The sequence below is a fragment of the Myotis brandtii genome, unplaced genomic scaffold (assembly GCF_000412655.1).
Source record: "Myotis brandtii unplaced genomic scaffold, ASM41265v1 scaffold475, whole genome shotgun sequence".
NCBI lineage: Eukaryota > Metazoa > Chordata > Mammalia > Chiroptera > Vespertilionidae > Myotis > Myotis brandtii.
Genome location: NW_005368148.1, coordinates 4,217,018 through 4,229,965, shown reverse-complemented (window position 1 = coordinate 4,229,965; position 12,948 = coordinate 4,217,018). Strand labels below are relative to the sequence as shown.

The window sequence follows — 12,948 nt, the reverse complement described above, 5'->3', positions numbered from 1 at the left end:
TATGCAGAGCGAGAGCTCCAGGAATCTGTACAGGGGTTCCTTGGAGCCTTTGACTGAATACCTTGTGGACATGCACAGGGAGGACACCAAGAGCCAGGCACAGAATCGTAAGGCACTGTCGGTGAGAGGTACTGACTTTCCCACCAACCAGAGTGAAGAGACCTCATTGAACAGGCCTAGGAAGTAGCAGGCCTGACAGGCCAGCACAGAGTCAAGGCTGCTGAACCTGTCCTGACAAAGATACAGACCTGCACCATCTAATGTGCTGGCCACCAGCCACATGAGGCTATTGAACCTTTGAAATGTGGCTAAACTGAGATGTGCTTGTGAGTATAAATAAAATACAATCCAGATGTTGAAGACTTTAGTGTAAAAAAAAATGCAAATGATCTCATTAATGGTTTTATACTGATTACATGTTGAAATGATACTCTGGGCATAATGGGTTAAATAAAATATATTATTAAAATTAAATTTTTAAAAAGAGATAGTCCAGTGGTCACCAAGTAACCACAATGGAAAGTATGCAGGAAAGAATATTTCAAAATCCCTATTGAGCTTTTTTATGAATAAAACCTACCTTTTGAAATATTTACTTTCTTATCCACATTTCCAGTGCCTTACACATAATGCTGTCATAATAAATCCTCACATAATAAATAATAATGTGGTTTTGGGGAAGGTTTTTTTTGGCAGTAATGGCCTATGAAGGAAATTATTAGGAGTTTAAAAGGTAAATACTCCCTGAGAGATGAAAGAAAGCATTGAAGACTCCTGAACAGGTTACAGTTAGCCGTGGTTAGAGAAATGGAAACAAACAAACAAACAAAACAAGGTCTTAACAAAAAAGGATAACCAGAAATACCAAAAAATGATTTTAATTAAACATTTTTATCTACATTTTACATTTCCGAACATAAGGGGGAAAATTTTCCTTCAGTGGAAGCTGTTTAGGTATTTTGAGATATCTGTTTCAGTTTATAACTATCTTCAGTTTACATCTATACAAATATAAATACTATTTATTAAAATTCACATTAACTTACATTTTTAAAGTGTCTAAATGTAGAAGTGAGGAAGTGGCAGTGGGGAGAGGGGCTTGTTTGTCTAAGATGCTGCAAGAAATAACAAGTCCTAAAACCTGGGTGTAAGCTGCATTTGTAGCAAGAGAATAAATGGGGAGTCATTGAACATTTTGTGGGGGACAGGGCAAGATAAGAAACTACCTCATTAACTTTGGCGGGCAACATGGGTCTGTGAGTACCACAGAGCTACCTCTTATGAGAGCAGTGAATCTCTCCAAACCAGGCTAGACGTTTCTAAGAGCAGCATAGCTTACAGTGGCTCATCGTGTTTCATAGATAGTGCTTCCAGGTTTGGGAGTATAGAGGCTCTCAAGACACACATCAAGAAAAAAAAACAAAGAGGTGATGATTCTCTAGGAATACTTCCTGATGGAACTGTTTTGGCACCTGAGAAAGTGGTCGATTATTTTGATGCAGTACGCTGGCATACAAATATAAAATTTCAAGCATAACTGAGTTGGCATTTTCTATGTGAATCCAAAATTGAAATCTTTCACAATGAAATGCCAATAATCTATGTAAACATCTTTGAAGTAGAACCTTATTTAAATTCTGCATTCAGAGGTATACATAAGCTTTCCCTGAATATGCTGAGTTTCAAACAAAGTTGACAAATACTATTGCAAAATCTCTAGAATCATCCTCCAGGGACTGGGGAGGTTAGAGGCAAAGTTGCTTTTTCCAGTGATTATGACACTGCATCAAGAGGTCATAGCTTATGTTGATGGATGGGGTCAGCCTGTAGGTAGACCTTTGTATTCTTGTACAGTAATTATATTCACATCTACAGAATCATACCTATGAATAAAACCTACCTTTTGAAATATTTACTTTCTTATCCACATTTCCAGTGCCTTACACATAATGCTGTCATAATAAATCCTCACATAATAAATAATAATGTGGTTTTGGGGAAGGTTTTTTTTGGCAGTAATGGCCTATGAAGGAAATTATTAGGAGTTTAAAAGGTAAATACTCCCTGAGAGATGAAAGAAAGCATTGAAGACTCCTGAACAGGTTACAGTTAGCCGTGGTTAGAGAAATGGAAACAAACAAACAAAAAAATAAGGTCTTAACAAAAAAGGATAACCAGAAATACCAAAAAATGATTTTAACTTTAATTTTTTTTAATCTAATAAAGTATTAGATACTAGAACGTGACCCCAATGTTTTGTCTTTGCAAACACACCTATGTGCATACTTAACATGCCACTGCATTTATTCTTAATCAGGCATGTCTAGATTTTAAATAATCTTGAAGACAGAATCATGAGGTCCTTGAAACACATAAATATATAGCCCTGCAAGTATAATAAATGTAAAAAGGAAAATATGCTCAGTAAAAAGTTAAGCAATATTTGAGCCCTCACCTAACTTACCTAATTTTTCTATCTAATGTCTGTACTCAAAACTGAGTTAGTTGTTTTTCACTTTAGACCAACCTTTGAATTTCATTTTCATTTGTAATGTTAGTATTTTCACGTTTACTAGTAATGTCATTTAGGACTATATCTTTAATTTTATCTGCGTGAGCACAAAGTTTGATTTTTTTGAGACCTGTAATCAAAGTGGTAAATGCGTCTTTCTTCCCGTGAACTTGATACCAATTACGGAGCAGCTGGACCTTCTGTTCAGCTGTATTTTGGAGATTGTCATTCTTGATTTCATCTATTTTGGCTTCTTTGAGACCATTCTTCCGAACGAAATCTCTAACTTCACTTATTGTCATTAGCTCAGCAATAGTGCTAATGTAATCAGTCAAGTCAATGTCTGAAAAAAAGAGAATAGTCTCTGAAAATTGGTTCTGGTAAACAAAATTGCCATTATTGGAAACCATTTATTTCTCCTCTTATAGTACTTAAGAATACAGGTTAGTCCTAGAGATCTAAAGAGCTGATAGGGAAATGCAAAAACAGAAATAACCTTGCCTTCTAATCCCAAGACGTCCTATATCCCCAGTAATTTGCTCTATGACCTGAACAAGATACATAACATCTCTATGTCTTCTTTTCTCATGTTCAATGGCCTACAAACCTAATAGATAGGCAAAGGATCCTATATCCCCAGTAATTTGCTCTATGACCTGAACAAAATACATAACATCTCTATGTCTTCTTTTCTCATCTATCAACAGGTTGGAAAAGATCACCCCTAAGGTCCCCTATGGGTCTGATTTTCAATGACCTACAAACCTAATAGATAGGCAAAGGGTTTATGATCATCTTATCTCTGAATCACAGCTCAAAAAAGAAAACTGAATAGAATAATAATTTGTTGTTACAGAGCTGGTACACACCAATAATAACTGAGTCTACAATTTAGATTAACCTCTAAGTCAATTTAGGCAGAAGTTCTATAATACACCTAAATGTTTGTAAAGGAAAATTTTCCAAAGCCTCAGAATATAGTGTTTTATTGCTACCTCATTTATTTTTAACTAGGAATATTAGTTATAAATTTAAACAAACTGCCTGAAAAACCCTGGATGGTGAATGGGAAGAACTATAAGTTCAAAGAATAGCAAGACCCCACAATATGTCACTGAAATTAGCAACATTATCTTACTCTAAAATTGGCCTGTTACTCCTATGGAAGCCAGCTCTATGAAATAAAATGATAAAAGCCTTACCTGAAGAAATCACTGGGGGCATTTCCTGGACAGAAAAAACAACAACAACACATGGACAGAAAGAGAAAAAAATAAAAATATACTTAGAATAGTCTAAATGTAATCTTTAAATTTTTCCTTAATACTGAAGGAAGTACAACCAGTTGCTTGATATATAAAATTAACTAGATGAAGTGATTAAGGATTCTTTCATCATTCAAATTTTTATTCTGAAAGGTTCCGGCATTTCCAGAAACTAAAGAATATTGGCTTATTTTTTACACATTCAAGGAACCCAGGGAATTCATGGAATGTACTGAGGTTATGTTTCATATAGACTCACGAAAACAAACATAATAAACATAATCATTCAAAAACTCTTTTTACGGTAACTATTCTTCCTTTTGACATGAGAAAATGGTTTAAATTGAAATTATTTTGTACTATATTGATTTTAAAAACTATAACTCCAACTGAGCCCTAGCCCTAAATGAGAAAAAGCATTATTCATGAAGTGAACTGGTTTATCTTCCCTGTGTAACTTTTGCTATTTGAAATGCTTTGATTCCATGTTGGAAAAGAAATATAGTGGGAGCTATGGTAACGAGTGGCTGGAGAAAGTTGAGCTGTGCCCTATTTATAGTGGGCTGTAGAGCTTTGTCTGTTTGGGCTTGGATACCGAATCCATGCTCTGGTAAAGGATGTCTGTAGTTTCTCTGCACGAATAACACCGACGTGGGACATGTTGCTTGGCCACATCCTTTTTCCAACTCACCTTGAGCAGCCTCCCACTTAAGTCCTGTGTTAACTCTTACGTTGTACGGAGCTTACTTATATACTGTGCCTCATGTCTGAATTACTTTTTGATGCCTTCTAACCCATGCACACACAGACACAATAAATGCTTGTTTTAAAAAAGTAGCAAATAAAAAGTTGGATTACTACCTTCTCTATGTTTTTAAGAAAGTTGATGCATGTTTCAACACTTACAGTATCTGGAGATATAGGTTCAAAGAGAGGAAGATTATTATTCCGGCGCCGTCTTTTCACCCCTAAAAGATGAAAGAAATTTCTATCAGACTCAGGTCTCAGCCTTGGAGGAAATACTACTGTCACCCTAGAGAAGTGTGAGAAAAAAGCAGAAATTCATTGAAATGTAAAGTGACCCTAAAATACACAATTGTCCTGATTTTGGACAATCTCACCCCACCAGGTCAAGTGTTCTGGAGATATGCCACATATTTTAAAATATATATTTTAATATATATATTTTTATTGATTTCAGAGAGGAAGGGAGAGAGAGAGAGAGAGAGAGAGAGAGAGAGAATGAATCATCGATCAGCTGCCTCCTGCACTCCCCTCATTGCAGATCGAGCCCACAACCCAGGCATGTGCGCTGACTGGAAATCAACCATGACCTCCTGGTTTATAGGTTGAGGCTTAACCACTGAGCATGCCTGCGGGCAGTATGCCACACCTTAATTGAGACATCTAATTACCTCACAGTGGCCTAACCTAAAGCTGGCTTTTGACTTATTGAGTGACATCACTATTTCCTCTCATCAACTTGGAGCTACATGTCATGGCTACAGCAGGGCATAGAAGCACAGGATATGGAAAGCTGACATCAGCTTGCCATGGGGTGGCATTTAATGCCCAGAACTTCAAGTACATGCACTCACAAATAACTCAAGTATACACACTCAATGAATATCTACCTTGAAGTCAGTATGAGATGGGAGAAAGGAATGTGTGAGTCTGCAAGCATGGTTATGGTATTTAAACATAGAATACTGTACGTATTTTTAGCTGAGCAACCTCTTTACCTTCAGCTAAAATGAAGAGACAGAGCCTATTCCAATTGAATGCTTCAGAGTGATTGAAAGTTGCATCGCCCTGTGTTTTAGGAATGATTAAAAGGGATTTTTCTGGTGTAATTATGATTACCCTCAATTTGGGCTTATTTGGCTTATCTGCTGATTTACTAGGTAACCCTTGCATAAAATTTTAAATTATGGTGGATAAATAATAAAATCATGGAGTTTGAGCAAGGGTGAGGAGGCACAGAGAGGGACGAATTTACCAAGTGTCCCCTGCAATGCCTTTCCCAGCAAGGCCCTTGCTTCTTGTGTTATCTTAATGCACGGGACCATCTCGATGGACGGTGAGAGATTACTTCTGATTCTTGGCAAACTTGGCTGCTGCCAGGATGAAAACACAGTGAGGATGGGAAAAGCCACTCAGTGCTCCAAAATGGTTGCTCAAAAACTGTAGCAGAGGGATAATATAATCTATTCTTTCAGCGTTCATGAGTGCATTTGGTGGCAGGAATTAAAAATATACCAGGACTAGCTACCTACCCAGTGGAAGCTTTCTTATAGGTTGGAGACAGAGGGGAATTCTTTGATCAAGTCCTTTCCAAGTTATTTCAATGTGCAATTTGAACACAGTAAGAACTTACACCAAAATATGAATGCAGCTGCTATTGGAACCAGGATCAGGAGCCACAGGAAGTGTAAGTGAGATGTGAATCCTGTAGATTGGAACATTGGACATTTTACATGAAAATGAGCAGTCTTTAAGATTAAACAAGGTACTCTCAAAGAATCAAAAGGGATTGGCTTTTCTTCATATTTTACTGTGGGAATAGGAGAAAGGAGAGTCTACGCATTAAAAAAAGTAATAACCTGCTTTACATCTTCGGTCATTGGTTGGTGTGCAATCCTCAATGATTCCATGTTCACACCTAAAAAAAATACAGAGAAAATGCAAAAAGCCTGGTGGGCTAATTCCTTGATCATTTTCAACGACACACTATACATCTCGGGTCATTGTAGTCATTTTTGCATCTCTGGCAGACATATTCCCTCAACTATTTCTAGATTAGCATGGTAGAGCTGGTAAAAATCTGTAACATAATTTGGATGTTTGGATGAACAAAGAATGACTATGTTTTAAAATACCCAGAGTTAAAAGAAGGTAATAAAGTATTGGCAGAAAAGAAAAAGAATGAAATAGATCTTGACATAAACTTAAAATTGGTCATAAGCTGTGCTCTTAAAAGATTAGGAGACAATGATAAACTACCAAAAGCAATTTCAAAGCAGTCCCATCGAACAATAAAAATGGCCAGACAACAGCCACTACCCATGATGCTCCTGAGGGAGCCTACTCCGCTGGGCCTTAGAGGTTTCGCTCTTTAACACCAAGTGGCCATTAGGATACTCAAGAGGTTTCCATATTTTTTTTTCAGACAGTCAAACACTGACCCAGTCTGAATTAAAGCTGGGCTCTGTCCATTACCTAACTCGGTGAGTTTGAGCAAGTTACTTAACCACCGCAAGCCTGTTTTCTCACCAAAAACAAGGAGACAGTATTACCTGCTTTTTAGCTTATGGTGAGAAGAAAATTAAATCAAGATTATGAAGTATTTAGAACTGCTATTGTTGTTATTATTTGACTTACATTAGTCCCTCCCTCCAACTCCAATCCCTACTTCTGTCATCATGAGGGCTGTCTCAGATACTTGGGGCTAGAAAGGAGAGGCTAGGTTAAGTGCACATACCTTAAATTTTTTCTAGTAAATAAGAGACATCAAGTATAATGTTCCTACTTTTCAAGCCTACTAGGTGAACTCCTAAGTGACTCCTAAGATGATTACAAGTTTAAGGAGTGGTACATTGATATAATCTTAATTATATTTATATGTATGCAAAACAGTGTCTTACAAAGTAAAAGCTATTTTTATAATACATATTACCCAATCTGATCTTCACAAATATGTGACCTAAAGACAAGTGACGATTGTCTGCATCTTAATGTGAGGAAACTGAGGCTCAAAGAGGTTAAGTGGTCTGCTTAAACTTACTCTGTTAATCAGAAGAAAAGTTTAGCCCTAGCCAGTTTAGCTCAGTGGAGCGTCGGCCAATGGACCAAAAGGTCCCGGGTTCCATTCCGTCAAGAGCATGTACCTTGGTTGCAGGTTCCTCCCCAGCCCAGGCCCTGTTCGGGGCACATGCAGGAGGCAACCAATTGATGTGTTTTTCTCACATCAGTATTTCTCTCTGTCCTTTCCTCCCTCTTCCACTCTCCTTAAAAAACAATGGAAAAATATCCTCGGGTAGGGATTAAAAAAAGAAAAAAGAAAAGGAGGAGGAGGAGGAGGAGGAGGAGGAAGAGGAGAACAGTGACATGGTCGGGTTTTCTAACTGTGGGTCAAAACCAAGCTCTTTAGCATGAAAGACAAGACCCTTCATGATCTGGCCCTGGCTCCTTTTCAGTCTTTCCTACACTCCAGCCAGGTACCCTGTTCTCTAGAGCTTCCCCTGTCTCTTTGCACCTGCTGGTTCCCTGCTTGAAATGTCCTTCAGATCCATGCTCACCTTCCTTCAAGACTCAAGCCATGTGTCATATCTTCACTGCATCTCCCCCAGCAAGGTTGAAAAGTTCTAAATAACTCATAACACACTAGGCACGAGTTTCTTCTGATGTTTGCCACATGGAGTTGATTCAATAACCACGCCTTTTTTTAATGTCCTTGCCTCTAGCCTGAGAGCTTCGATGCCAGAAATGTGTCTTGCTCATATGGTTAGTTTAAGTGGCTAGAAGTGGCCAGCCCACAGGAGGTTCAATACATGTTTGGAGCCTGGATGTCTGAATAAACAAATGGTTATCCAGTTGTTTGGAGGCAAAGCAAGACTAGAACCCAGTGCTGCTTCCCCCTAGGAAGACATTATCTCTCAAGGTATATCTAGTGTTTTAATCAGTAAAAGAACAAAACTTACGTGCTGCAAGGGTTACAGTGTTCGCATGGAGGAGTGTTACAAAAATAGTTTGATTTACATCTGCACTTGGTATTCTGGGTCTTGGTACAGTTTTTTTCCACTTCTAAGCCTAGAAATTCAATTTGTAGACAATTAGTTATAGCAGCTACTTATACACTGGCTATGGAAACGATGGGCAGGAGCAGCATTGATTTTTGAGATCTGCTGCTTATATGAGCAGTCACACCATCATGACTTTAGGAATACAACTAGTGTTTACATACAAAACAGGCAACCCCAGGTTGAAATGGTTGAAATCATTTAGCAGAGTGTTAAATGGATAGACAATCCAGCAACCAAGAAACCCCTACCTTTGCTTAAATAGCTCCCCTGTTCTTCTAGTCTAAAGCCTGGCTACTTGAAGTGTGGCTTGTGGACCAACAGCATCAGCATCACCTGGTAGCTTGTTGGAAATGCAAATTGTCAAGCCTCACCCCGACCTGGGCAAGCAGACCAATGCCAAAGCCCGCCCTTAGAGATTAGAGATTCTGATTTAATTGGTCTAAGGTGGGACCTAAACATTGGCATTTCTCATAGCTCCCTATGTGATTCTAATGTACAGCCAGGGTTGAGAAACATTGCTTTAGGGCTCTAATGGAGACAAGAAAGACTTATGTCCAGAGATTTCTTAATGTCAAGCAAAACTGGGAGTACTTCTGTTACATTTTAATCTGGGCCCTCAAAATAGATTGGGCTAGTCATGAAAATCCAGGGGTCCAATTGGAATTATCAGGATAAACTAGATCCCCAAAGAAGGTGAAGCATCCCACCCACCTCTCAGGATCTTCTGTCCTTGGATTTGAAGGTTTCTGAGCGCTCTCTGGCATGAACAAGAGCCATTGCACATGCATAAATCAAGGCAGGAAAAAAAGTTTCTGCACTTTTGATTGGAGCTAATGAACCCTGTTCATAGGGTTCATATTTAGTCTGTCTCCTCATCTGGGAGACCGCCCAGACTCGGCTCATAAGAGTCTAGCCCAGTGATTAGTTCAGTCCCTGACCCTGCTTTACCCCAGTCAGCCCCATCCTACCCATTCCTGTATACAAACATAGCACCAGAGTAGGTCCCAAATTCCAATTATAGGTATATTATGAATGATTTTACATGGAGCATCACAATTAGTCACTTTTAATGGCTTTTTAAGACTCGTACCATGCTCTCCATCACAAATCCCGCATCTTCTGCATGTAGGAGAATAATGTTCCTTGTCTGTGTACTCCTTCCCTTCCGAGCAGGGCTCACAGACAAGTTTGTCCCCATCAGCTTTGCAGTCATCCTTTTTCCGTTCACCTGCCAAAACAAGAGACAGAAAAGTGGAGCAAGTATCTGAATGCAACAGCATGGGAAGTATGCAGGTACGGCAGCAAAACACTGCTAAGACAGGGAAATTTGGCTAATGATCTATAGGCAATAGAGGAGATGCTTATTGTAAAAATCATGTCAAGAGACAGAAAGTCTCCCAAGACAAAAGCTGAAAGAGTGATGCAGGATGATTAACAATAGTAACATGTGACAGAAAATGGAGTGGGGAGGCGGAGGCTGGAATGACCAAATGCACCAGAAAAAAAAAAAAGCCTTATTAACTTTTTTGGTGGGGGAAGGGAGAGGTTGCTAGGAGATAGCTGCTGCTGGCCACTGAGATGACCTAAAGCATTCACTTTTTTCTGGCTTCTCATTTCATTTTCCAAAGTCCACAGGTGCAGATAAGAGTACATGTAAGGAAAAGCACATTTGAGGTTCTAAAGACTTTGGTGAAATCTTTAGTAGCCCCGTGAGCTTTAACAAGATGCTTCATCTCTCTGAGCCTCCATTTCTTCATGCATAAGATGGAGATAATACCTTGCATTGCTACCCGAACTGCACAGGGCCTGCCTAGCAAATGCTCACAGTCCCTCTTCTTTCTATTCCTTTGCCATTACGGGTCAGAGTAAGTTGTGGTGGGCAGGTATGAACATATTTATAATCAAATTAATCATCAGATTTGTTATCTTCATGCCCACAATTTCAAAGATATTCCCACTTGCTTTCATTGATTTTAACAATAAAACAAGTCATCATATTGCTGTGAGTAAATATTACACAACAATGCCTTTTCCTGGAAAATATATTTATTTAACAAGTGTTTATTAAAGGCTCTTGTGTTCCAGGCACTACCTAGGAGCTAGAGGTACTACAGGAAATAAGCAAAGCCTCGGTCTCCAAGACTTCACATTCTCAGGGTAAAAGCAGGTAACGCACAAATAAATATATGGCATCAAGTGGTGATAAATGCTATGGGGAAAACTAGATGAGGGCAAAAAAAGATAGAGAATGAAAAAGGAAGTGTCAGAAAATATAAAGGGGAATGTAAGAGGAAGCATGACTAGTGACTCCAATTACTGATGGCATAAATAATTAAGAAGAACAAGAAAAGTCTAATCTGCCCTACGCACATGTATAGCAAACATAATTGATGATGTCTTTCCCAGGCATATGACTTTCTCAACAACCTCGTAGCATTCTTTTGACAAAGCAAAATGCTTACTACATAAACAAATTAATGTAAACATATGACATTTTCGTAAACAAGGACACTATTCCGTCAATAGAAAAAAAACCTGGAAACCTGGAATTGAATTCCAATACGGTGCACTGGGGCTTTATAATGCTGTGGCAATACTTGAAAGAAAACCAAGCCAAAGTACATGTTATTTGCTTGCCAGTGGCATTATCCTAGTTTCTAAATGAATTGTCCTCTTGGATGAACAACCCTGCAGAATGTGCCTAGCACAATGCCTACAACATGTCAGGGAGAGAATAAATCACAGGTTTCTTTCTTTCCTCCAATGTACACAACCTAAATTTATCAAAATATAAAAATGAGTAGCTGTTTTCTTGAAAATAATACATTTTTCTTCTGAGTATAATTGTACATATGCTCATTGTAGAAAGTTTGGAAAAGGCAGGAAAGTACAAATAGCACCAATATATTAATTAGCCCGAGATAACCATTTTAATCATTTTTGTGCACTCTTATAATACCAATGTATACGTATATACATGTGTGTATATGTATATGTAATATGTATGTGCATATCTGTATATGATATAGTACACTGTAAAATTCTTATTGGATATGGTATGTGGCAAGGACTTTTATGATAGAAAATCACTAAAAAAATAATGTTTGTTTTTGTTAATCTTCACCTGAATCCTCCCAAATCCTTTTTGCCATTGACATTTTTTTTTTTTAGAGAGTGGAAGGGAGAGGGAGAGACAGAGAGAGCGAGAAACAGTGATGTGAGAGAGACACACTGATTGGTTGCCTCCTGCATGTGCTCCAACTAGGGCCAGGGATCAAACCTGCAACCAGAATGCCCTTGACCAGCATCAAACCTGAGAAAATTTAAAGACACCAATAATCTGTATGAGAAGCTTTCAAGATTTTTATAATTTTATAATTTTTCCATTGATTTTGCCCTCACCTAAGTCATCAACTCAGTTTAGCAGCTCACCTTTACTGAAGTTCTCCAAAGCATTCAAAGTAGTTTTCACAGAACTAAAATCTGTCTTCTCTTTATATTCATATACCATTGATTATATAATATTTAATAAAATCATATTTACATCACAGATTTGGAAGCAATTTGAATACTAATAAAGCCTAAAATTCAACAGGAGGGACTAGAAGTGGGTGGAGTGTTCAGCGTGTGTTGGATGCCATCCAGGACATTTTAGAGATGGAGCAGAGAGAACCAGTTAATTCAGCCAGCAGATTAGTTAGAAATCCTTGAAGGAAACACTTTCAACAATAAAGAATTTAAAAAGAAGAAGAAAGAAATCCCTTAAGGGAATTTGTGTACATTGAGTAATATATTAGAAATATATCAGAAACCAAGACTTTGATTGACCATAATATTCTAGCTTTTGACTACTCCAAAATTTACTTAATTCCACATCATTGATTATCATAATGAAATGTCACACACACGGAATTTCCCTTTATTTTGACCATTTTCTTAAAACATTTTCTTATAAATTGATTTCTGTATCAGTAGGTAAAAAGGTCTTTAAGTTCTTGACCCACATACTCCAATTAAAAAGAAATAATGGTATATAAGCATTCTTAGCTCATAAGCAAACTCACCAGGGCTGAAATCACTCCTTAAATGAATGTGAAACAAAGCAAGACCAAACAAAAGCAAGAAGACCAAAATCCTTGACAATTTGACATTCAAAGCATATTACCTTTGTTTTTATTTGCATTTTAAAAATATGAAATATTTATATATGCACCCCTATGTTCATAGCAGCACAATTTACAATAGCTAAGATTTGGAAACAGCCTAAGTGCCCATCAGCAGATGAGTGGATTAAAAAACTGTGGTACATCTACACAATGGACTACTATGCTGCTGTAAAAAGGAAGGAACTCCTACCATTTGCAACAGC

The 12,948-nt window shown here is 37.9% G+C and overlaps 1 protein-coding gene across 2 annotated transcripts in view; it reads right to left on the bottom strand.

Moving 5' to 3' along the window:
* Window positions 1-862: 862 nt before the first annotated feature.
* FAS (Fas cell surface death receptor) overlaps window positions 863-12,948 on the bottom strand; it is a 28,520-nt gene continuing 16,434 nt past the window's right edge. Inside the window, exons 3-9 of one of the 2 annotated variants that reach the window (XM_005875943.2) lie at window positions 9,670-9,807; window positions 8,478-8,586; window positions 6,381-6,439; window positions 6,155-6,226; window positions 4,684-4,745; window positions 3,715-3,739; window positions 863-2,855 (exon numbers count right to left, since the gene is read on the bottom strand). In XM_005875943.2, coding sequence (XP_005876005.1) covers window positions 2,518-2,855; window positions 3,715-3,739; window positions 4,684-4,745; window positions 6,155-6,226; window positions 6,381-6,439; window positions 8,478-8,586; window positions 9,670-9,807 — 803 coding nt within the window. In that variant the 3' untranslated portion in view covers window positions 863-2,517. The remainder of the gene's footprint in view (window positions 2,856-3,714; window positions 3,740-4,683; window positions 4,746-6,154; window positions 6,227-6,380; window positions 6,440-8,477; window positions 8,587-9,669; window positions 9,808-12,948) is intronic. The other variant, XM_014547487.1, reaches the window with a different exon arrangement.